This window comes from Heterodontus francisci, chromosome 7 (genome assembly GCF_036365525.1).
Source record: "Heterodontus francisci isolate sHetFra1 chromosome 7, sHetFra1.hap1, whole genome shotgun sequence".
Classification (NCBI taxonomy): domain Eukaryota; kingdom Metazoa; phylum Chordata; class Chondrichthyes; order Heterodontiformes; family Heterodontidae; genus Heterodontus; species Heterodontus francisci.
The window spans coordinates 42,785,110-42,810,846 of NC_090377.1; the positions used below are offsets into that span (position 1 = coordinate 42,785,110).

Sequence of the window (25,737 nt, forward strand, 5' to 3'; positions counted from 1 at the left end):
CAGTCACTTTAAACTCAGTGGTGGGAAAGCTTTTAGAAATGATAATTCAGGACAAAATTCATAGTCAGTTGGACAAATGTGTATTAATTAAGGAAAGCCAGCACAGATTTGTTAAGGGCAAATCATGTTTAACAAACTTACCTCCGTTTTTGAAGAAGTAACAGAGGGGGTTGATGAGGGTAATGCAATTGATGTGGTGTACATGGACTTCCAAAAGGCATTTGATAAAGTGTCACATAACAGACTTGTCAGCAAAGTTAGAGCCCATGGGATAAAAGGGACAGTAGCAGCATGGATATGAAACAGGCTGAGTGACAGGAAACAGAGTAGTTGTGAACAGTTTTTTGGACTGGGGGTAGGTGTATAGTGGGGCTCCCCAGCGGTTCCCCTACTTTTCTTCATTACTTAGACTTGGGTGTACAATTTCCAAATTTGTGAATGACACAAAACTTGGAAGTATTGGGAACTGTGAAGAGGATAGTGATAAACTTCAAGAGGACATAGGCTGGTGGAATGGGCAGCCAAGTGGCAGATGAAATTTAATGTAGAAAAGTGTAAAGTGATTCATTTTGGTAGGACGAATGAAGAGAGGCAATATAAAATAAAGGCTACAATTCTAAAGGAGGTACAGGAGCAGAGGGACCCAGGGGTATTTGTGCATAAATCATTGAAGGTTGCTGGGTAGGTTGAAAAAGCAATTAATAAAGCATACGGGATCCTAGACTTTATAAATAGGGACATAGTGTACCAGAACAAGGAAATTATGATAAACCTGGTTTGGCCTCAACTGGAGTATTGTGCCCAATTCTGGGCACCACACTTTAGAAAGGATGTTAAGGCATTAGAGCGGGTGCAGAAAAGATTCACGAGAGTGGTTCCAGGGATGAGGAACATCAGTCACATGGATAGGATGGAGAAGCTGGGCTGTTCTCCTTGGAGAAGATTAAGAGGAGATTTGATAGAGGTATTGAACATCATGAGGAGAAAGCGTAAATAGGGAGAAACTGTTCCCATTGGCAGAATGATTGAGAACCAAAGGACACCGATTTGAGGTGACTGGCAAAGAAGCAATGGCGACATGAGGAAAACTTTTTTATGGAGTGAGTGGTTAGGATCTGAAATGCACTGCCTGAGTGTGGTGGAGGCAGATTCAACTTTTGCCTTCAAAAGAGAACCGAATAATTAACTGAAGAAAAATAATCTGCAGCGCTACGGGAAAAAAAGCGGGGCAGTGGGACCAGGTGAGCTGCTCTTGCAGAGAGCTGGCACAGACACAAAAGTCCAAATGGCCTCCTTCGGTGCTGTAACCATTCTTTGATTAAATAAAATTTGGGAGAACAAGTTAAAGATGGGTTTATATCAACTAAGTCTCTGTATTTTGCTGCTCCTTTTAAATTTTTTACTATTTAGCGTACATTTCCTTTCCTCCATATTCTTCATCAAATTTCATCCAATATCAGTCTGCTTAGTTTAGCAACCTATGCCCTCCTGAAGTCATTAAACATACTCTTCACAGTTAATCATGCTCCTTATTTTTCTGTTGTCTGTATATTTTAATAATGTGAATCTATACTTCCCTAATATTGATTGGAAGCTCCTTAGTACAAATAGTTTGGATGGAGCAGTTTTTGTCAGGTGTGTCCAGGAAGGTTTCCTGACTCAATATGTAGATAGGCCGACCAGAGGGGAGACGATGTTGGACTTGGTGCTTGGCAACGAACCAGGCCAGGTAGCAGATCTATCGGTGGGAGAGCATTTCGGTGATAGTGATCACAACTCCCTGACCTTTACTATAGTCATGGAGAGGGACAGGAGCAGACGGGATGGGAAAATATTTAATTGGGGGAGGGGGAATTACAATGTTATTAGGCAGGAACTGGGGAGCTTAAATTGGAAACAGATGTTCTCAGGGAAATGCACGACAGAAATGTGGAGGTTGTTTAGGGAGCACTTGCTGCGACTGCTGGATAGGTTTGTCCCGATGAGGCAAGGAAGGGATGGTAGGGTGAAGGAACCTTGGATGACAAGAGATGTGGAACAGCTAGTCAAGAGGAAGAAGGAAGCTTACTTAAGGTTGAGGAAGCAAGGATCAGACAAGGCTCTAGAGGGTTACAAGGTAGCCAGGAAGGAACTGAAGAATGGACTTAGGAGAGCTAGAAGGGGACATGAAAAAGTCTTGGCGGGTAGGATTAAGGAAAATCCCAAGGCGTTCTACACTTATGTGAGGAACAAGAGGATGGCCAGAGTGAGGATAGGGCCGATCAGGGATAGTGCAGGGAACTTGTGCCTGGAGTCGGAGGAGGTAGGGGAGGTCCTAAATGAATACTTTGCTTCAGTATTCACTAGTGAGAGGGACCTGGTCGTTTGTGAGGACAGCGTGGAACAGGCTGATATGCTCTAACAGGTTGATGTTAAGAGGGAGGATGTGCTGGAAATTTTGAATGATATGAGGACAGATAAGTCCCCGGGGCCAGACGGGATATACCCAAGGATATTACGGGAAGCGAGGGAAGAGATTGCCGCGCCTTTGGCGATGATCTTTGTGTCTTCACTGTCCACTGGAGTAGTGCCGGATGATTGGAGGGTGGCAAATGTTGTTCCCTTGTTCAAGAAAGGGAATAGGGATAACCCTGGGAATTATAGACCAGTCAGTCTTACGTTGGTAGTGGGCAAATTATTGGAGAGGATTCTGAGAGACAGGATTTATGATTATTTGGAAAAGCATGGTTTGATTAGAGACAGTCAGCATGGCTTTGTAAGGGGCAGGTCATGCCTCACAAGCCTTATTGAATTCTTTGAAGATGTGATAAAACACATTGATGAAGGAAGAGCAGTGGATTTGGTGTATATGGATTTTAGCAAGGCGTTTGATAAGGTTCCCCATGGTAGGCTCATTCAGAAAGTAAGGAGGCATGGGATTCAGGGAAAGTTGGCTGTCTGGATACAGAATTGGCTGGCCCATAAAAGTCAGAGGGTGGTAGTAGATGGAAAGTACTCAGCATGGAGCTCGGTGACCAGTGGTGTTCCACAAGGATCTGTTCTGGGACCTCTGCTCTTTGTGATTTTTATAAATGACTTGGATGAGGAAGTGGAAGGCTGGGTTAGCAAGTTTGCCGATGACACGAAGGTTGCTGGACTTGTGGATAGTGTGGAAGGCTGTTGTAGGTTGCAACGGGACATTGACAGGATGCAGAGCTGGGCTGAGAAGTGGCAGATGGAGTTCAACCTGGAAAAGTGTGAAGTGATTCATTTTGGAAGGTCGAATTTGAACGCGGAATACAGGCTTAAAGACAGGATTCTTGGTAGTGTGGAGGAACAGAGGGATCTTGGGATCCATGTCCATAGATCGCTCAAAGTTGCCACCCAAGTTGATAGGGTTAAGAAGGCGTATGGTGTGTTGGCTTTCATTAACAGGGGGTTTGAGTTTAAGAGCCACGAGGTTATGCTGCAGCTCTATAAAGCCCTGTTCGACCACACTTGGAATATTGTGTTCAGTTCTGGTCGCCTCATTATAGGAAGGATGTGGAAGCTTTAGAGAGGATGCAGAGGAGATTTACTAGGATGCTGCCTGGACTGGAGGGCATGTCCTACGAAGAAAGATTGAGGGAGCTAGGGCTTTTCTCATTGGAGCGAAGAAGGATGAGAGGTGACTTGATAGAGGGGTACAAGATGATGAGAGGCATAGATAGAGTGGATAGCCAGAGACTTTTTCCCAGGGTGGAAAGGGTTATCACCAGGGGGCATAATTTTAAGGTGATTGGAGGAAGGTTTCGGGGAGATGTCAGAGGTAGGTTCTTTACACAGAGAGTGGTGGGTGCGTGGAATGCGCTGCCAGCGGTGGTAGTAGAAGCAGATAAGTGACTCTTGGATAGGTACATGGATGATAGTAGAATGAAGGGTAGGTAGTTAGTTTGATCGTAGAGTAGGTTAAAGGTTCGGCACAACATCGTGGGCCGAAGGGCCTGTACTGTGCTGTACTGTTCTATGTTCTATACCTGGGGGAAACCACTGTTTACATCCCTTTTCCTTCATCTGAAAAACATTGGTCAAATACCACTATCTTTTCTATCCTGTAGTCAATTCTGTTTATCCATATTATCAAATTCCCTTTAAAACTATACACCGTAATTATATCAACACACCTCCTATGCAGCACTTATGAAATGACTGTGAAAATCCATAGATAGAGCATCCACTGTATTTCTTTTATAAACACACTCCATTATTTCCTCAAACGACTCTAATACATTTGTCGACACAAATTGCTTTTTTGTCTAAAACGTGCTGGCTGCCCTTAATTACCCCAGGTCTTTCAAAGTTATAGCTTTATTCAATATTATACCCTTTACAACAGTATTGTTCAATAAAAATTGTTGACTAGACACAAGTGGCTACAGTGACACCATTTTAGCCATATGCTAATTTTAGTAGAAAACATCTTACATATATTCACACAATACAGGTAAATGTGCCTCACATGTATACTTACTTAATGATCTTTTACCACACAAAAAGTAAAGCACCCATTACAATCAAAAAGCATTCACTATTTTTTCTGTCTTACCACTTTACCAATATACACACACAAAACTTAAGGTACACACTGTGTGAGTAAGATTACTGATATCACACGCCTAATAATGTAATCTATTGCTCATTTTTATTTGCTAATTAGAAAAGCAATAAGCTACATTTGGATTCCCAATTAGATACATATGGCTAGTGGCTAATGTATTGAACAACAATGCGGTCTCAAAGCTTTCCTATTACCAGTATTAGGTTACAGTTACTCAGTTATTGCTTTTTTGCTTTTCTTGTATAAAAACAGCTTTACAATCCTCTGGAATAACTTCCATATCCAAGGATGTTTGAAAATTGTTGCGAGAGTTAATTATTTCCGCACTGACTTCCCTCAGCATTGTACAATAAAGGACAACAGGACATAGTGTCTTCTCCACTTTGAATTTCACCAATGTTTTCAGAACTACCTCCATAACTAATGTTATCCTACCTAATTGTTGCAGATCCTTCTCTTTTATCTTTCCATTTCCAGTATCATACTCACGTGTGAACTGAAACAAAATATCCCTTCATGACAAAATTTCCTTCCTCACCTCTAATTCTCTTTAGTCTTTATTATTTTACTTTCCAAGTGCCCAAGAACCTTTACTATTTCCCTTTATGTGCCCTGCATCCTTACTTCATACATTCTCTCAACTTTTCTATTTTTTGTTTGCTTTCCCTCATTATGCCATCATTAACATGACTATTTAAATCAGTCATACTTTTTCAGCCTCTCTTGTGTCATCAAAGAGACGTCTCTGTCGTCGGGCAGGAATTGGCTTTGCCGTTTCCCATGCCTCCACCCACATGTTGCCAGGGATTTTCATTCTGGCACTTAATTCTCTCCTGAGAACCTTGTCACCTGCTTCACTGGTGAATTCTTCCTCAATATAGTCACGAGGAGAGTACCACCTCACAAAATCTTCCAGACAACAGCCAGGGTTTGCAGCCTAAGAAACAAATCAACTGGGTCACAAAATTTTTCTCTGTAAAGTTACATTATTGCCTTTAAAATGTAGTGGTTAGCACTCCTCAAATATTTTATTTATTGAAGAAAAATTACTTCATGTAAACCTGTGGAAAAAAATGTCAGCATATTTTTTCTTTTATTCACTACCCTTCTCTCCAAAGGAATACTAACTCATACTGTTGTACAGTTGTATGAGCACCATTAGCCCTCCAGTAATTTGCCCGGGCAGCCACTTAACACTGTTTCTGAACATTTAATGTTTTATCTACAATGAGCCTCAAGTCTCTCTCTTACTCTACAACTTTAGTAGTTGCCTCTACATTGTATGCACATGCTTAGAGTTAACTAGAGTAAAATGCATAACAGTTTTGTGTACTTAGAAAAATAACATGTGAATTGCTCAAGCTTCCATTACTAAATTCTACGCATAATGTACACAACTATAATTTGTTATGAAGAAATCTCTTAACAGTGTGCATTACCCAATCTTGTGCACACCACTGATCTTCCAGTGCACTTTGAACAGGTGATATTATTGCAGCTGATCATGCACAATTCAAGCTCATAAAATAATGTATCTAATTAAGGAACCAAGCTTCAATGTGAATTATATCATAGCTGCACAACTTTTTTCTGTGATGCTGTACAATTCTGAATGTACCACAGGTAGAAGAACAGCATCCAACCTTTTCCATTACATCTAATGACAGGATAGTGTTCCCCTACAGTTGACGACTAGGAAGATTGAAATTCTGAAAAGGTATTTTACCTTGAAGGACTCCATGTCTGACAGCAAACAGGCACTCTGCATCCTAGCACGTAGATGTGCTCCTTCAGCTGATGTCCCCAATTTAGCCAATACCTCTGACTGTTCTTCTAATAAATCTTCTGTCATTGGTGCTGGCTCCTGACAGGAAGAAAGGTTTCAGTAAATTAAAATGCCTACGTTAGATTTGTTTCCTATGATATGCAGCAGTTGTGGGGAGCTGGTGGGAGGAGAAAGAACCCGTCAAACAGCAAGTACATGCACCTTTTTAGTTTGACCCAAACTTTTCAATGATTAACAATTTGAATATTATCCAATACTGGACTGTGAAACATCTAATAGGTCAATCTACTGGCTTTAAAATGGATCTTTTGCAAAATCTGTCCAGTGTTGGGCATAGGTTACAAGCCTAATCAGCCAAGATCAGGAGAAAAGCCAGATGATCTGCTCCCAGGCTATATCAAAGCTGCTCTAATTGAAGCATGAGGATTTGTATAAGGATGGCATTCTCATAATATTCCTCCAATGCTCCCTGCACCTCATGACAAAGAATCTACTGCTTCCACTTGGGTACTTCGCACAGCAACACAGCTGAGTTTGAAACATAAAGAGAGAATGTGGGGAATCACAGCCACAAAACCCAAGTCCTTATACTCTAAATTGGCGTTTACACTATGCAGCTTGTGGCTACAGTTTTCGCTGAAAATTTTTAAACATCTATTTAATCATCTTGTCTCATTGATATAAAATAAATACACCAGTGGCTTGCTCATGATTTAAAAAAAAAATTCTGCTTAACATGACCCAAGAGAAAAGTTATTCCAATATTATCCAAATAGAATACATTTGGTAAAACAAATTTCCAATTTTAAAAAGACACTGCAACATTCTATACCAGGAGACTACAAAATGGTATGGGGGAGAGGAAAAGGAGGGGGAATAAAAACATAAAAGTGTAATTGCATCAAAAAGGCTTTCTCATGCTTTTGAGAAAAATCGTTGGTTCCTTTTTCTGAATAGTGGTTTTATTGGAGGGATAGTGACATGCATGTTGTGTGTTTATGAATGTTTTTTTCCCATTGGTTGCTGTTGAACAAATAGAAATTTGAGCTAATATATATACTATGCACCCTAGAGATTTTTTTTAGAATTAGAATATTACAGCGCAGTACAGGCCCTTCGGCCCTCGATGTTGCGCCAACCTGTGAAACAATCTGACCTACACTGTTCCATTTTCATCCATATGTCTATCCAATGACCACTTAAATGCCCTTAAAGTTGGCGAGTCCACTACTGCTGCAGGCAGGGCGTTCCACGCCCCTACTACTCTCTGAGTAAAGAAACTACCTCTGACATCTGTCCTATATCTATCACCCCTCAACTTAAAGCTATGTCCCCTCGTGTTTGCCATCACCATCCGAGGAAAAAGACTCTCACTATCCACCCTATCTAACCCTCTGATTATCTTATATGTCTCTATTAAGTCACCTCTCCTCCTCCTTCTCTCCAACGAAAACAACCTCAAGTCCCTCAGCCTTTCCTCGTAAGACCTTCCCTCCATACCAGGCAACATCCTAGTAAATCTCCTCTGCACTCTTTCCACAGCTTCCACATCCTTCCTATAATGCGGTGACCAGAACTGCACGCAATACTCCAGGTGCGGTCTCACCAGAGTTTTGTACAGCTGCAGCATGACCTCGTGGCTCAGAAACTCGATCCCCCTACTAATAAAAGCTAACACACCATATGCCTTCTTAACAGCCCTATTAACCTGGGCAGCAACTTTCAGGGATTTATGCACCTGGACACCAAGATCTCTGTTCATCTACACTACCAAGAATCTTCCCATTAGCCCAGTACTCTGCATTCCTGTTACTCCTTCCGAAGTGAATCACCTTGCACTTTTCCGCATTAAACTCCATTTGCCATCTCTCAGCCCAGCTCTGCAGCCTATCTAAATCTAGATATTTTCCAACAGTGTACGGACATGTCATACACAAGAAAGCTTCCGTGTTTGCATTTTCTTTCTTATTTTTTTTTTATTTGGAGCCAAGACAATTTTTCTCTTCCTTCCCTTCAACCCACACTCCAAGCCTCCATTTTCAAAATGGCAGGTACACTACACCTTTGGCAGAAGCTATCCCGAATAACAAATTTACAAATAGGTAGCAGTTTTCTTTTCTCATCAAATTGACTCTCGAAGACAAAAGGAACGAACAGAGATGTAGTTAAAATATTCAGAGAAAGCTTCTGGGATTCCATTAGTACCACTACAAAAAGCTCCATCCTTGCACTGTTATTTGAATCTATAGCTTGAATGACTATGTAATCAAGAACAACGGTCACACAATCATGATATATTGTGAATGGCATCTGAACACAAAACATTTTACTACGGCAAAGATCTTCTTTATCAAAAGGATGGCCATCTGAATAATGCAGTACTCGTTGAGCACAAGATGCGTCAGCTTACACTGTGTGCTCAAATCCTGTAAAGAATGAACTTGCATTTACATAGCACCGCATCAGGAAACTCAGTACATTCCAATGATCGTCATATCCAATGAATTACTCTTTAGGAAACTGCAAATGAGACTGATAAACTGTTAATTTTTTTGTGTTGTTGGAAGAATGTTTGCCTGGACACCAGGAAAATTCCATACACTTCAAATAGTGACATGGAGTCTTTATGCCCATCTGTACCATAGGAACAGGCAGAAAGAACCTCAGTTTAACGTGCTATTTAAAGAATGTCAACACCACAATATTTCCTCAGTATTGCACTGAAGTGTCAAATCGGATTGTGTGTGAAAGCCCTGAAATACAACTTAAATGCACAAACTAATGACTTAGACGAGAGTGCTTTGAGCTGAGATGTCTATTTTCTAACCATATTGGACAAATAACCCAGAAAATAGCTTGCTTGGGTGGAATTTGCAGAGTCTTGATATCATCCACTTCAGACAATTAGAAAAATATTTTGAGGATGGGATGGGAAGCAATTTTGTTTTTCTGCAGTACCAATATTTTTTCATTCAAGGGATGTGAGCATTGATGGCAAGGCGGCATTTATTGCCCATCCCTAAATGCCCTTGAGAAAGTGGTGGTCTTCTTGAACCACTGCTGTCCATGTGTAGGTACACCACAGTACTGTTAGGGAGGAAGTTCCAGGATTTTGACCCAGCGACAGTGAAGGAACAACGACATAATTCCAAATCAGGATAGTGTGCAATTTGGAGGTGAGCTTGCAGGTAGTGGTGGTGTTTCCATCTGCCCTGCTGCCCTTGTTCTTCTAGGTGGTGCTGTCAAGGAGGCTTGGCAGGTTGCTGCAGTGCATCTTGTAGATGGTACACACTGTTAGAACTGTGCACTTGTGGTGGAGGGAATGAATGTTTAAGGTGGTGGATGGGGTGCCAATCAAGCTGGCTGCTTTGTCCTGGATGGTGTTGAACTTCTTGAGTGTTGTTGGAGCTGCACCCATCCAGGCAGGTGGAGGGTATTCCATCGCACTCTTGACTTGTGCCTTGTAGATGGTGCATAGGCTTTGGGGAATCAGGAGGCGAATGACTCGCTGCAGAATTCCCAGCCTCTGACATGTTCTGTAGCTACAGTATTTATATGGCTGGTCCAGTTCATTTCTGATAAATGGTAACCCCAAGGATGTTGATAGTGGGGGATTCAATGATGGTAATGCTGTTGAACATCAAAGAGAGATAGTTAGATTCTCTGTTATTGGAGATGGTCATTGCCTGGAACTTGCGTGGTACAAATGCTACTTGTCACTTATCAGCCCAAGCCTGAATGTTATCCAGGTCTTGCTGCATGTGGGCATGTACGCTTCAGTATCTGAGGAATTGCATGTGGTATTGAACACTGTGCAATCATCAGCAAAAATCCCCACTTCTGACCTTATGTTGGAGGAAAGGTCATTGAGGAAGCTGAAGATGGTTGGGCTTCGGACTTGAGGAACACCTGCAGCAATGTCACAATGATCAAACAACTAACTTCAAAAAGTAAGATTTCTGCCCATTTAGAAGCTTATGTCATCAGATAATAGCAGTTGAAAATAAGATTTTATTCTCCAGCACTCTCCTCAAAGCAGCAATTGATTTTCACCACCTATAACAACCACTCAGTGTTCACTAATCCAACTGGCCATTCCTTGTCAATGTGCCTGTCAATATGTCATTTGATTTGAGACGGTGAGGAGGCTAAACAGGACAAGCCCAATCCTGCCCTTATCCTGCATCCACTTCCGATAGGGGTTGCTGCATTGTAACCAGAAACCCTGACCATTTTTCTGCTCCTCAGCTTGGAAATGATGATCCCACTATTTTTGGTTTGTTCATCACTTCTTAACTTTCCCATTAGTTTTTTTAGGTTGTTTTCTTCCATTATCAGCAAATCTTGGCACTACATTTTATTCACATGATTTCATGTGTAACAAGAAGAATGCTTGACTGTAGACAAGATGTATGATGGGGGTCTTTTAAGCCATCAGTTTTTCTTAATCAATAAAGATCTAATTTACACAATAGAATTGTCACGAAAGCTGGGACTGCTAATATATGTAGCATAAACAAGAATAAATCTCACATTATCTGAACAAGTTGAAATCTAAATACTTCATTGTGTTTAACAATCAGATTCTGGGGGTATAGAGCACAATTTTGAAATTTGCAGATGAAACAAAACTTGTAAGTGTAGTAAAACAGGAACAAAATAATGGACTTCAAGAGGACATAGACAGGGCGGTGGATTGGTTGCACACATGGGGCTGAAATTTATGAGCGCGCTGCAAATCTCAACGGCGCGCTCTGATCTCGGCAGTCTTCTGACGGGGATGTGCCATCGCTGAGCTCTCACAATATTTCACGCGGGTGCTCGTATTAATAGAGGGTGCGGAGCAGCTGCCCACGATAATGTAGAGGGGGTAGCCGCTCCGTCCCTGGCAACAGCGTCTGGCGGTGGCGCCATTTTTAAAGGGCTTCAAGCCCGTCAGGTAAATTTAAATGTTTAAAGTTCCCGCCGCACTAATATTTGAAATAAAATTTTATTCAAATTTTGCATCCGCTCTCCCAACACCCTGCCCTCCCCCCACCCCCAATGCGTTCTCTGTAAATAGAATTACCTATAACCCCGGAAGACCAATTTTTTACATGACTAACTTTAACCCTCCACCTTCAGAACATTTGACCCTCAACCCCTTCCCACAATCAATCGTAGCAGTTTTCCCCCCTCCCAACCTGAAGTTTTCACTGTACCCCCCCTCCCCACCAGTGTCATGCCTCGGAACTCCGAACAGAGTTCTGAAGGCTTGGGACTTCCGGTCGGTGGCCAGAATATTGGCGTGGGACGGCCGCCGGGACAAGGTAAGTTGATTTGCATCTTTTTAACTTAATTTTAATATTGAAATGAAGGCCCTGCCACCAAGCAGTAGTTGTGGGGGGGGGGGGGGGGGGGCCGCACTGCCGCCTGTAAAATGCGGCGGGGCCTTCTCGGTGTCAGGGGTCGTGGTGGGCCTCTCCTTGAAGAATTTTCAGGCCCCCCCCCCACCCCCCAACGCCGGAGACCTCATAAAATTCAGCCCATGGTAGATGAAATTCAATGGTCCCAGATGGAGTAGTGTGTCCATATCTGGGCACCACACTTTAGGAAGGATGGAAAGGCTTTGGAGAGGGTAGAGAAGAAATTTACCAGAATATTTCCAGGGTTGAGGGATTACAGTTACTTGGATAGACTGGAAAATCTGGGGTTGATCTCCTTAGAGCCAAATGGCTAACAGAATATTTAATAAAGGTGTTTAAAATCAGGAAGGGTTTAGACAGATGAACTAAAGAGAAACTTTCCAATGACTGACATGTCGATAACAGAGGGCACAGATTTATGGCGATTGGCAAAAAAAAAAGAGACTACAGGAGAAAAAACTTCTTTACAAAAGGGGTTAGGGATTTGGAATGCATTTTCTGAAAAGGTGGTGGCTACAGATTTAATAGTAACCTTCAAACGGGAACTAGATAAATACTTGAAGGAGAAATGGAGAAAAAGCAGGGAGTGGGACTGACTAGCTTGTTCTTTGAAAGAGCTGGAACAAGTGTAGTAGGCTAAATGGCCTCCTTCTGTGCTGTACAGTTCTATGATTCTGTAAGAAACTAATGCAGACCTTTTTAAAAGACTCCTGTTGACAAAATATGAGTACAGGTATTTTCTTATTTTGAGAATTCTACCAAACCATTAAATTTCTTGAACAAAAACAAGAAATGCTGGAATCACTCAACAGGTCTGGCAGCATCTGTGGAAAGAGAAGCAGAGTTAACGTTTCGGGTCAGTGACCCTTCTTCGGAACTGACAAATATTAGAAAAGTCACAGATTATAAACAAGTAAACATTAAATTTCTTGTACAGGTCCTCACAATTAGGTCGGAAGACAGTTTTGAGTGAATACCAAAAAAAGGAAAAATGCTTTAATTTTGGCCTACGTTGGTGTGTATTTAAAGGCATCAATGGAAAGCCTTCCCATTGCATTTTCCAACAACATTAACTTTAAAAACAAATTTACAATTTTTTTTTTTAATACTAAATGCATGCTGGAATAGGCTAGGTGTTTGAAGATTGGATTAAAAACAGCATAGGAACATAGGAGTAGGAGTAGGCCATTCAGCCTGTCAAGCCTGCTCCGCCATTCAATTGGATCATGGCTGATCATCTACCTCAATGCCACTTTCCTCAGTTATCCCCATATCCCTTGATATCATTAGTTGTTTGGTAGTACAGAACTTGAGAACTGCTAAAAGTAGAGACACGTTGTCGAAGCTTTTCATCTTGCACTCATCAGAACAATATGCAAGAATAACCAATGTAAGGGAAAACAACAACTTATAGTGCATGAGAGTGCTGATTGGTAGAAGCGTTGCCATGGAGAATGCACCAGTTTACAGTGACTACCAGTTAACTGCCAAGCTTTGTTTGAAATTTAAACTAGGCAGCTTGACTCTGATTAGTCAAGGCATTGACCTGAGGAATAAGCCAGCAAATGGCTGTCACTTATTTTGTTCAGCGGAAACAGGCACAATGTGTGTACAAGTTCTTTCTGTCTGCAAAGAACACGGCCCTGTAGCTTCCAGCAAGCGCAAATGTGCCACACTGCGAGCCCTACTGACAATCTCAAATGGGTTGTCAGCATAATTCTTAGCACATAAGGATTATTTAGCAAATGTTGTCCAATCGCAGAATCACATCTAATGTAATTAGTCTGGTGAACAAGTCTGTACATCTAATGCCAGTGTGATGCTCGGTATATAGGCCGTACGTCCCAAAGACTGGCGGATCGTATCAAACATGTCCCTTCCGCTGTTTGCAATGGGCACGGTAGAGGCCCTACCCAAACAGCCCATGCTTCCAAAACTCAAAACACAGTGTCTAACATTAGATGTGATTCCACGATTGGACAACATTTTCTAAACAATCCTCAGTGTGCTAAGAATTTCGCTGACAACCAATTTAAGATGTCAGTTGGGCTCTCAGTATGGCGCATTTGCGCGCACTGGAAGCTACATACATTAATACACAGAGCCCTGTTCTTTGCAGACAGAAAGAACATGTACACACATTGTACCAGTTTCAGTTGAACAACATAAGTGACAGTCATTCGCTACTTCATTCCTCAGGACAATGCCTTGACCAGAGTCAAGCTGCCTGGTTTAAATTTCAAACAATGCTTGGCAGTTAACTGCCAGTCACTGGAAACTGGTGCATTCTCCATAGCAATGCCTCTACCAATCAGAGTTCACTTGCCAACCAATCAGCACCCTCTCGTGCAGTATAAGTTGTTGTTTTCCCTTACATTGGTTATTCTTGCATGTTGTCCTGATGAGCGCAAGACAAAAAGCATCGACAACATGTCTCTATTTTCAGCAGTTCTCAAGATATAGATATCTATCGATCTCTGTCTTGAACATGCTTAATGATTGAGTTTACACAATCCTCTGGGGTAGAGAATTCCAAAGATTGACCACCCTCTGAGTGAAAAAATTCCTCCTCACCTCAAGTCTTAAATGGCCTACCCCTTATACTGAAACTATGTCCCCAGGTTCTAGATTCAACAGCCAGGGGAAACATCCTAGCTACATCCACCCTGCAAGAATTGTACAAGCTTCAATGAGATCACCTCTCATTCTTCGAAACTCTCGAGAATACAGACCCAGTTTCCTCAATCTCGTCTCATGAGACAATTCTGCCATCCCAGGGATTAGTCTGGTGAATCTTCGTTGCATTTCCTCCATGGCAAGTATATCCTTCCTTAGATAAGGAGACCAAAACTGTACACAATACTCCAGGTGTGTCACCAGGGCTTTATACAATTGCAGCAAGTCTTCTTTACTCCTGTACTCTAAACCCCTTGTGATGAAGACCAACATACATACCATTTGCCTTCCTAATTGCTCGCTGCATCTGCATGTTAGCTTTTAGTGACTCAAGAATAGGAGAGCGATAGTGATAGGAGATTCAATGGTTAGAGGAACAGACAGGAGATTCTGTGGTCGCAAATGAGACTCCCGGATGGTATGTTGCCTCCCGGATGCCAGGGTCAGGGATGTCTCGGATCGAGTCGACAGGATTCTTAAGGGGGAGGGGGAGCAGCCAGAAGTCGTGGTACACATCGGTACCAATGACATAGCTAGGAAAAGGGATGAGGACCTGAAAAGTGAATATAGGGAGTTAGGTTGGAAGCTAAAAGGCAGGACGAGCAGAGTAGTAATCTCAGGATTGATACCAGTGCCACGTGCTAGTGAGGCTAGAAACAGAGAGCGAGTGCAGCTGAACACGTGGCTACAGAGCTGGTGTAGGAGGGAGGGCTTCAGATATGCGGATCATTGGGATACCTTCTGGGGAAGGTGGGACCTGTAGAAGAAGGACGGGTTGCATCTGAACTGGAGGGGCACCAATATCCTGGGCGGGTGGTTTGCTAGAGCTCTTCGGGAGGGTTTAAACTAGTTTGGCAGGGGGATGGGAACCGGAGCTACGGATCAGTGGATGGGGTAGCTGTTGAACAGGCAGATACAGAGTGCAGAGAGTCTGTGAGGAAGGTTAGACAGGGCAAAGTTGCAGCCAGTATGATGGGGTGAAGTGTGTCTATTTTAACGCAAGTGTCAGGAATAAGGATGATGAACTTAAAGCATGGATCAGTACTTGGAGCTACGATGTTGTGGCCATTACGGAGACTTGGATATCACAGGGGCAGGAATGGATGTTGGATGTTCCGGGGTTTAGATGTTTCAAAAGGAATAGGGAGGGAGGTAAAAGAGGTGGGGGAGTGGCATTGCTAATCAGGGATAGTATCACAGCTGCAGAAAGGGAGGTCGTCGAGGAGGGTTTGTCTACTGAGTCAGTATGGGTGGAAGTCAGAAACAGGAAAGGAGCAGTCACTTTATTGGGAGTTTTCTATAGAACCCCAATAGCAACAGAGACACGGAGGAACAGATTGGGAGGCAGATTTTGGAAAGGTGCAGAAGTAACAGGGTTGTTGTCATGGGTGACTTCAACTTCCCTAATATTGATTGGAACCTCCTTAGTGCAAATAGTTTGGATGGAGCAGATTTTGTCAGGTATATCCAGGAACGTTTCCTGACTCAATATGTAGATCAGCCGACTAGAGGGGAGGCTATGTTGGAATTGGTGTTTGGCAACGAACCAGGTCAGGTGGCAGCTCTCTCGGTGGGAGAGCATTTCGGTGATAGTGATCACAACTCCCTGACCTTTACTATAGTCATGGAGAGGGACAGGAGCAGACGGGATGGGAAAATATTTAATTGGGGGAGGGGGAATTACAATGCTATTAGGCAGGAACTGGGGAGCTTAAATTGGAAACAGTTGTTCTCAGGGAAATGCATGACAGAAATGTGGAGGCTGTTTAGGGAGCACTTGCTGCGACTGCTGGATAGGTTTGTCCCGATGAGGCAAGGAAGGGATGGTAGGGTGAAGGAATCTTGGATGACAAGAGATGTGGAACAGCTAGTCAAGAGGAAGAAGGAAGCTTACTTAAGGTTGAGGAATCAAGGATCAGACAGGGCTCTGGAGGGTTACAAGGTAGCCAGGAAGGAACTGAAGAATGGACTTAGGAGAGCTAGAAGGGGACATGAAAAAGTCTTGACGGGTAGGATTAAGGAAAATCCCAAGGCGTTCTACACTTATGTGAGGAACGAGAAGATGGCCAGAGTGAGGATAGGGCCGATCAGGGATAGTGGAGGGAACTTGTGCCTGGAGTCGGAGGAGGTAGGGGAGGTCCTTAATGAATACTTTGCTTCAGTATTCACTAGTGAGAGGGACCTTGTCGTTTGTGAGGACAGCGTGAAACAGGCTGATATGCTCGAACAGGTTGATGTTAAGAAGGAGGATGTGCTGGAAATTTTGAAAGACATGAGGAGAGATAAGTCCCCGGGGCCAGACGGGATATACCCAAGGATATTACGGGAAGCAAGGGAAGAGATTGTCGCGCCTTCGGCGATGATCTCTGCGTCCTCACTGTCCACTGGAGTAGTACCAGATGATTGGAGGTAGGCAAATGTTATTCCCTTGTTCAAGAAAGGGAATAGGGATAACCCTGGGAATTACAGACCAGTCAGTCTTACGTCGGTGGTGGGAAAATTATTGGAGAGGATTCTGAGAGACAGGATTTATGATTATTTGGAAAAGCATAGTTTGATTAGAGACAGTCAGCATGGCTTTGAGAGGGGCAGGCCATGCCTCACAAGCCTTATGGAATTCTTTGAGGATGTGACAAAACACATTGATGAAGGAAGAGCAATGGATGTGATGTATATGGATTTTAGCAAGGCGTTTGATAAGGTTCCCCATGGTAGGCTCATTCAGAAAGTAAGGAGGCATGGGATACAAGGAATTGGCTGTCTGGATACAGAATTGGCTGGCCCATAGAAGACAGAGGGTGGTAGTAGATGGAAAGTATTCAGCCTGGAGCTCGGTGACCAGTGGTGTTCCGCAGGGATCTGTTCTGGGACCCCTGCTCTTTGTGATTTTTATAAATGACTTGGATGAGGAAGTGGAAGGCTGGGTTAGTAAGTTTGCCGATGACACAAAGGTTTCTGGAGTTGTGGATAGTGTGGAGGGCTGTTGTAGGTTGCAACGGGACATTGACAGGATGCAGAGCTGGGCTGAGAAGTGGCAGATGGAGTTCAACCTGGAAAAGTGTGAAGTGATTCATTTTGAAAGGTCGAATTTGAATGCAGAATACAGGCTTAAAGACAGGATTCTTGGCAGTGTGGATAAACAGAGGGATCTTGGGGTCCACGTCCATAGATCCCTCAAAGTTGCCACCCAAGTTGATAGGGTTGTTAAGAAGGCGTATGGGGTGTTGGCTTTCATTAAAAGGGGGATTGAGTTTAAGAGCCGCGAGGTTATGCTGCAGCTCTATAAAGCCCTGGTTAGACCACACTTGGAATATTGTGTTCAGTTCTGGTCGCCTCATTATAGGAAGGATGTGGAAGCTTTAGAGAAGGTGCAGAGGAGATTTACCAGGATGCTGCCTGGACTGGGGGGCATGTCTTATGAAGAAAGGTTGAGGGAGCTAGGGCTTTTCTCATTGGAGCGAAGAAGGATGAGAGGTGACTTGATAGAGGTGTATAAGATGATGAGAGGCATAGATAGAGTGGATAGCCAGAGACTTTTTCCCAGGGCGGAAAGGGCTATCACCAGGGGGCATAATTTTAAGGTGATTGGAGGAAGGTTTCGGGGAGATGTCAGAGGTAGGTTCTTTACACAGAGAGTGGTGGGTGCGTGGAATGCACTGCCAACGGTGGTAGTAGAAGCAGATACATTAGGGACATTTAAGAGACTCTTGTATAGGTACATGGATGATAGTAGTATGAAGGGTATGTAGGTAGTTTGATCTTAGAGTAGGTTAAAGGGTCGGCACAACATCGTGGCCCGAAGGGCCTGTACTGTGCTGTACTGTTCTATGTTCTAAGAACAAGGACACCCAGGTCCCTTTGGACATCAACACTTCCCAACCTTTCACCATTTAAGAAATATTCTGTCTTTCTGTTTTTTCTTCCAAAGTGGATAACTTCACACTTATTCACATTATATTCCATCTGCCATGCTCTTGCCTCTTCACTCAGCCTGTCCAAGTCCCCTTGAAGCCTCCTTGCATCCTCCTCACAACTTACATTCTCACCTAGTTTTGTGTCATTTGCAAATTTGGAAATATTACATTTGGTCCCCACATCCAAATCATTTATATAGATTGTGAACAGCTGTGGCCCCAGCGCTGATACTTGCAGTACCCCACTAGTAACAGCCAGCCATCCTGAGAATGACCCATTTATTCCTACTCGGTTTTCTGTCCGTTAACCAATTCTCAATCCATACCAGTATATTACCCTAGTCCCATGTGCTCTAATTTTGTTTATTAACCTCCTGTGTGGGACCTTATCAAAAGCTGTCTGAAAATCCAAATACATCACATACACTGGTTCTCCTTTATCTATGCTAGAAGTAACATCCTCAAAAAACTCCAACAAGTTTGTCAAACATGATTTCCCTTTCATAGATCTATGTTGACTCTGCCCAATCATATCATTAATTTCTAAGTGGCTAGTTATCACATCCTTTATAATAGATTCTAACATTTTTCCTACTACTGATGTCAAACTAACAGGTCTTTAGTTCCCCATTTTCTCTCTCACTCCTTTCTTAAATAGTGGGATTACATTTTCTACTTTCCAATCTGCAGGAACCTTTCCAGAATTTTGAAAGATAACTACCAATGCATCCACTATCCCTACAGCCACCTCCTTCAACACTCTGGGATGTAGCTCTCTGGTCCAGGGAATTTATCAATCCTGACAATGTAAAGAGCTACTTCCTCCTGCTCTTACAGAAAGAATGATACATGGAAATTGATTTTCTATGACCTCATGATCTCACTCTCACCATAAGAAAGATTTTAAGTTGAAATCTATCTTAACAGATTTTTCAGCAGGGTCTTGTCATCTGTAACTGTGGGTTTTATTACGCTGTACAGTTATTGTATGGCAAAGGAAAATCCTGCATGTCTACTTTCCAATGTATTCTAGGACTGGAAATTCCATTGAGGTTCTCTTGATCTCCCGCTGTACTCTTTCAGCTATTAGCGCCAATCCTTCAGGGGTTTTGCAACTTGATATGTACACACATATATACAGGCAGGCACGTGCACACATTTTAGCTGCGATTACATTTAACAACCAGGAATACAAATCCTGCCTAATTGTTTTCCCTTCTTAACCAGGGATATCTATGGCTAACTGAACTGCTCTCGATATTAACTTGGCTGAGATTAACAGGTTTAGCAGAGACCAGGAATCTGATGCGAATCTTTCTGCTTCAGTGGTATATTTACTCACCTGGCCATCAGCTGTAATTAAATAGGTTGAATTTATTCACGTGAAAGATGACTTTACAAAGTCACTAATATATTTGGTGCCAGTGTCTTAACTCGCACCAAGTCCCGTTCCCCTATCACCCCTGTGCTCACTGACCTACACTGGCTCCTGACTGAGCAACATCTCAATTTTGAAGTTCTCATCCTGGTTTTCAAATCCCTCCATGGCCTTGCCCTTCCCTATTCTGTAATGTCTTCCAGCCCCACAACCCTCCAAGTTATCTGCACTCCTCGAATTCTGACCTCTTGTGCATCCCTGATTTTAATCAGTCCACCATTGGTGGCTGCGCCTTCAGTTGCCTAGGCCCCAAGCTCTGGAATACCCTCACTACACCTCTCCACCTCACTTTCCTCCTTTAAAGACATTCCTTAAAAACTACCTCTTTGACCAAGCTTTTGGTCCTCTGACTGAATATCTCCTTTTGTGGCTCAGTGTCATACTTTGTTTTATAATTCTCCTGTGAAGTTCCTTGGCATGTTTTAGTATGTTAAAGACACTATATAAATATAAGTAGCAGTTGTTGATATACAAATAACTTGAAAGTATCATTGTCACTTCATTTTAAAATGTGTAGATATTGGAAATTAATGCTCGTTACCCACAATATTTCTTACCTGTGTAACTGGAATATAAAGTGGATCTTCTGTGCGAAGCAGAGTGAGTTTGCCATATTGATGCAGACGTCCCTCTGGTCTCCACTTTTGCATCTCTTTCTTTCCTCCTTCATCTTTTTCCTCTCCTTTTGTTGCTCCTTCTTTCATTTCACTGTCTTTCAACTCTTCTGTGTCACTCAGACATTCAAAAAACTCATCCTCGCTGTCACTCCATGAGTCCCACGACTTCTGCTGAGATGATTCCCCTTTGTTTTCCTTATCAAACTCTTTGTTATCAGAACATTCTTGTGTCCCTTTACCAGTAGTATTTGACACCTTCCTCTCCACAAAACCACCTAGTACATTTTCAGCTGCTTGTTTTCTTCCATCATCTCTTATTTTTTTCCTCTCAATGCAACAGTTCAGCATCTTAAAATGAAAAATAAAAGTTTTCACACGAAATTAAAAGTTGTCCATTTCATTCCTACCCCTCCCCTTATGTTCAAGAGCTCAAATGCAACCTATTACAGCACCGCACAGGGCAAACTGCATCTACCAAAGCACAACTCAGTGCTTCTGCTGCTCCATGATTCCTTGGTCTCAAAAGTCATTGTTGATTATAAGCACCCACCACATAATCTCCCTGGCAGTTTTTCCTCTCATTTTCTTTCTTCAAACAGTTTTCTGATTGCAATTGAATTGCTTCCAGTGACTGGAATGCCACTATCTGGTGTCCTGTTTCCAAATGGTGCCACGGGAGGGTGAGAGAGGAGATGAGAGAGTACTGCATATATGATAGCACGTCTCTCCTTAACCGTTCAAGATTCAACGATATTCTGTTTTACAAAAGTGAATAAAAATGTATACAAACGAATGATACAGACAACACTGCTTAATGAATTAACGGAATTTGACTGCTATGCAGCGTAGGGCCGGACAGATATAGAATTACATAGAATATACAGGAACAGGTCATTCAGCCCAGCCCAACCAGTCCATGCCAGAATTTATGCTCCACTCAAGCCTCCTCCTGTCTTTCCTCATCTAACTATCAGCATAACCCTCTATTCCTTTCTCTCTCAAAAGCTTATCTAGCCTTCTCTTAAATGCATCTATACTATTCACTTCAATCACTCCCTGCAATAGCATGTTCCATATTCTCACCATTCTCTGGGTAAAGAAGTTTTTCTGAATTCCCCATTTGATTTCTTGGTGACTATCATATAGTGATGGCCTCTTGTGTTCCACAAATGCTGACAGTCTCTCTGTCTATTCTATCAAACCCCTTCATAATTTTAAAGACCTCTATTAGGACACCTCACAGTCTTCTCTTTTCAAGAGAGACCCAACCTGTTCATTGTTTCCCGATCAGTGTAACATCGCATTTCTTGAATCGTCCTTGTAAGTCTTCTTTGTACCTTCTCCAGTGCCTTTATATCCTTTGTATAATATGGCAACCAGAATTATACATAGTACTCCATGTATGGTTAGAACCAAGGTTAGAGAGAACTTTAGCATAACTTGTCTACTTTTCAATTCGAACCCTCTAGAAATAAACCCCAATGCTCGTTTTGCTTTTTTGTCCTTATTAGCTTGTCGCTACTTTTAGTGATATATGTACTTTTATTCCAAGATACTTTTGTTCCTCTACCCCATTGAGATTCTTATTTCCTAAGAAATATGTGACCGCCTTATTTTTATCAAAATGTAATACCATAAACTTGTCTGTGTTGAAATTCATTTGCCAATTATATGCCCATTCTGCAAGTTTATTAATGTCTTCTTGTAATTTGTTGCATTCCTCCTCAGCATTGACTATCCCCCTCAATTTGTTGTCAACTGCAAATTTCAAAATTGTAGTTTTGATTCCAAAGTCTAAATCATTAATATAAATTGTGAACAACAGTGGTCCCAGCACTGATCCATGTGGGATCCCACTTTCCACCTTATGCCAATCTGAAAAGCTACCTTTTACCCAGACTCTGCTTTTTTGTCTTGAAGGCAGCTAGCTATCCATTCTGCTAGAACGGGCAAAGGTTAGAAAGGAATTAGGTTTTAAGCAAGTTTTAAGCAGGGGGCGGGGGGGGGGGGGGGGGGGGGTGGTGGTTTGGTGGGAAAGAGAACAAAAGGGAAGGGGTGTGATAAGGCAGAGGGCAGGAGAGATTATGTAACAAAACTGCGAAGGGACAAACGCAAAGAGCAGCGACATACTTGTACTTCCTTCAATTTAGTATATTGTATTCGCTGCTTACAAGGCAGTCGCCTCTACATTGGGGAGACAAAATGCAGATTGGGTGACCATTTTGTGGAACATCTCCACTCAGTCCGAAAGCATGGCCTGCTGCAGTGTTCCAATGAACATCAACGCACGCTCGAGGATCTGCACCTGATCTTTCGATTAGGCACTCTACAGCCTTGCAGACTCAACCTTGAGTTCAACAATTTCAGAGCATGACTGGCCTTTTTAAATATTTTTCTATTCTTTTTATTATTTTATTTTTAAACCGTGTGCCTGGTTTTTCATGTGGACAGAGCTGCTCATTATTCTGCCATTAACACTCTCTCTGGACTAATGCTTTGTCTTTCACCACAAGCACTAACATGCTCTTTGCCTTTGTCCCATGATACTTTTATTATTTAATATCTCCTGCCCTCTGCCCTATCACATCTTCTCTTTTGTTCTCTTCCCACCAAAATCTGACTCCCCAACTTGCTTAAAACCTAATTCTTTTCTAGCCTTGCCAGTTCTGATGAAATGGCACAGACCTGAAATGTTAACTCTGCTTCTCTCTCCACAGATGCTGCCTGACCTGCTGAGTATTTCCAGCACTTTGTTTTTATTTCAGATTTCCAGTATCTGCAGTATTTTTCTTTTATATTATTGTGTATAATTCATGGCCATTTCTCTTCCAGGAATGCCTACCTCGAAGAAGTTCTGCTCTTCTCTCTGATGAGATTTCTGTTTGTCTCTTTTACCTTGTTTACCTTCATTGCTTTCTATGTCCCTCCTGATGTTTGATAAGGTGTCTACTAAACCTCGTTTTCACAACCACATCTCCTTCCTCTGACTGTCTCCTGCTCCAACTTATTCCAACTGAAGTTCCATCCTTCATGCTTTGAATCCACCCAGGATTACAGATATCTCAGAGAAATACAACGTTTCCCGGACTGCTGCTCTCACCACATCCTGAGATCAACACTCAGTGCCATGTGCTGCAACATGTACACAATTGAACTCTCTCTCCAGAAGCACCGCCTCACCTTTTCTCAAAGCTGTTCTGCTCCACAGTTTCATTTGATCCTGCATCTTACCCGATTCATTAACAAAAACCTTTTTCTCTTCCTTTCAGGTGTTAAGGAACGCAAACTCCAGCAGCTCATGGGTACCAACACCCCTCCAGATCCTCCTTCCCTTCCCTCTGACCTTGATCTTTTCATTGACAACTGTCAGCATGACATTACCCATCTCAATTTCTCCGCTCCCCTCACTCATTCTAACATGTCTCCCTCCGAACTTGATGCACTCTGTTCTCTCAGGTCTAACCCCAACATTGTGATCAAATCTGCTGACAAGGGTGATGCTGTTGTTATCTGGCATATCGACCTCTACCTTACAGAGGCTGAGCACCAACTCTCAAATATTTCTTTCTACCTCCCCCTGGATCATGACCCCACCACCGAACATCAAGCCACTGTCTCCAATACTGTTAGTGACCTCATCTCCTCTGGAGATCTTCCCTCTACAGCTTCCAACCTCATAATCCCGCAACAACGGACAGCCCGCTTCTATCTCCTTCCCAAAATCCACAAATAGGACTGTCCTGGTAGGCCCATTATTTCTGTCTGTTCCTGCCCCACTGAACTTATTTCTTCCGATCTTGATTCTCCCCTGGGCCACTCTCTTCCCACCTACATCTGTTACTCTTCTGATACCCTACGTCATTTCAACAATTTCCAGTTTCCTGGCTCTAATTATCTCCTCTTCACTATGGACGTCCAATCTCTCTACACCTCCATCCCCCACCAGGATGGTCTGAGGGCTCTCCGCTTCTTCCTTGAACAGAGGCCCAACCAGTCCCCATCCACCACCACCCTCGTCCGCCTGGCTCCATTTGTTCTTACATAGAACAACTTCACCTTCAACTACACTCACTTCCTTCAAATAAAAGGTGCTGCTATGGGTACCCACATTGGTCCTAGTTATGCCTGTCTTTTTGTGAGGGGATATGTCGAATATTCCCTGTTCCAGTTCTACTCAGGCCACCTCCCTCACCTCTTTTTCCAGCACGTTGATGACTGTATCGGTGCCGCTTCCTGCTCTTGCCCCGAACTGGGAAACTTTATCAAATTTGCTTCCAATTTCCACCCTTCTCTCACCTTTACTTGGTCGATCTCCAACACTTCCCTTCGTCGACTTCTCTGTCTCCATCTGTGGGGATAGGCTGTCTACTAATATTCATTATAAGGCCACCGACTCTCACAGCTACCTTGACTACACTTCTTCACACCCTGTTTCCTGTCAGGATTTCATCCCATTCTCCCAGTTTCTCCGTCTCCAACACATCTGTTCTGATGATGCAACCTTCCACAACAGAACTTCTGACATGTCTTCCTTTTCCCTAACCAAGGATTCCCCCCCCCCCACTACTGTGGCCAGCAGGGCCCTCAACTGTGTCTGACCTATTTCCCGCACTTCTGCCCTCACCTTCCCCTCCCTCCCAGAACCACGACAGATCCCCTTGTCCTCACTTTCCATGCCACCAGCCTCCACATCCAAAGGATCATCCTCCGCCATTTCCGCCATCTCCAGCATGATGCCACCACCAAACACATCTTCCTTTCTCCTCCCCGTCAGCATTCCTAAAGGATCATTCCCTCCGTGACACCCTGGTCCACTCCTCAATCACCCCGACACCTCGTCCCTTTCCCACAGCACCTTCCTGTACCATCACAGGAGGTGTAATATCTGACCTTTTACCTCCTCTCTCCTCACCATCCAAGGCCTCAAACACTCCTTACAGATGAAGCAGCAAGTTACTTGTACTTCTTTCAATTTAGTATACTGTATTCGCTACTCAGAAGGCAGTCACCTCTACATTGGGAAGACCGAATGCAGATTGGGTGACCATTTTGCAGAATACCTCTGCTCAGTTCGAAAGCATGACCCCATGCTTCTGGTTGCTTACCATTTCAACACACACCCCCTGCTCTCATGTCCACATTTCTGTCGTTGGCCTGCTGCAGTGTTTCAGTGAACATCAACACAAACTCGAGCAGCAGCAGCTGATCTTTCCATTAGGCAGTCTGCAGCCTTGCGGACTCAACCTTGCGTTCAACAATTTCAGAGCATGACTGGCCTTTTTTTTTAACCATGTGCCTGGTTTTTCATGTGGACAGAGCTGCTCA

The 25,737-nt window shown here is 43.0% G+C and overlaps 1 protein-coding gene across 2 annotated transcripts in view; it reads right to left on the reverse strand.

Annotated features, from left to right (window-relative positions):
- The window catches only part of rab3gap1 (RAB3 GTPase activating protein subunit 1), a 118,384-nt gene that overhangs the window by 12,099 nt on the left and 80,548 nt on the right, over nt 1–25,737 (reverse strand). For both annotated transcript variants that reach the window (XM_068035073.1, XM_068035074.1), the window contains exons 18-20: nt 20,353–20,760; nt 6,303–6,440; nt 5,286–5,513 (exon numbers count right to left, since the gene is read on the reverse strand). In XM_068035073.1, coding sequence (XP_067891174.1) covers nt 5,286–5,513; nt 6,303–6,440; nt 20,353–20,760 — 774 coding nt within the window. The remainder of the gene's footprint in view (nt 1–5,285; nt 5,514–6,302; nt 6,441–20,352; nt 20,761–25,737) is intronic.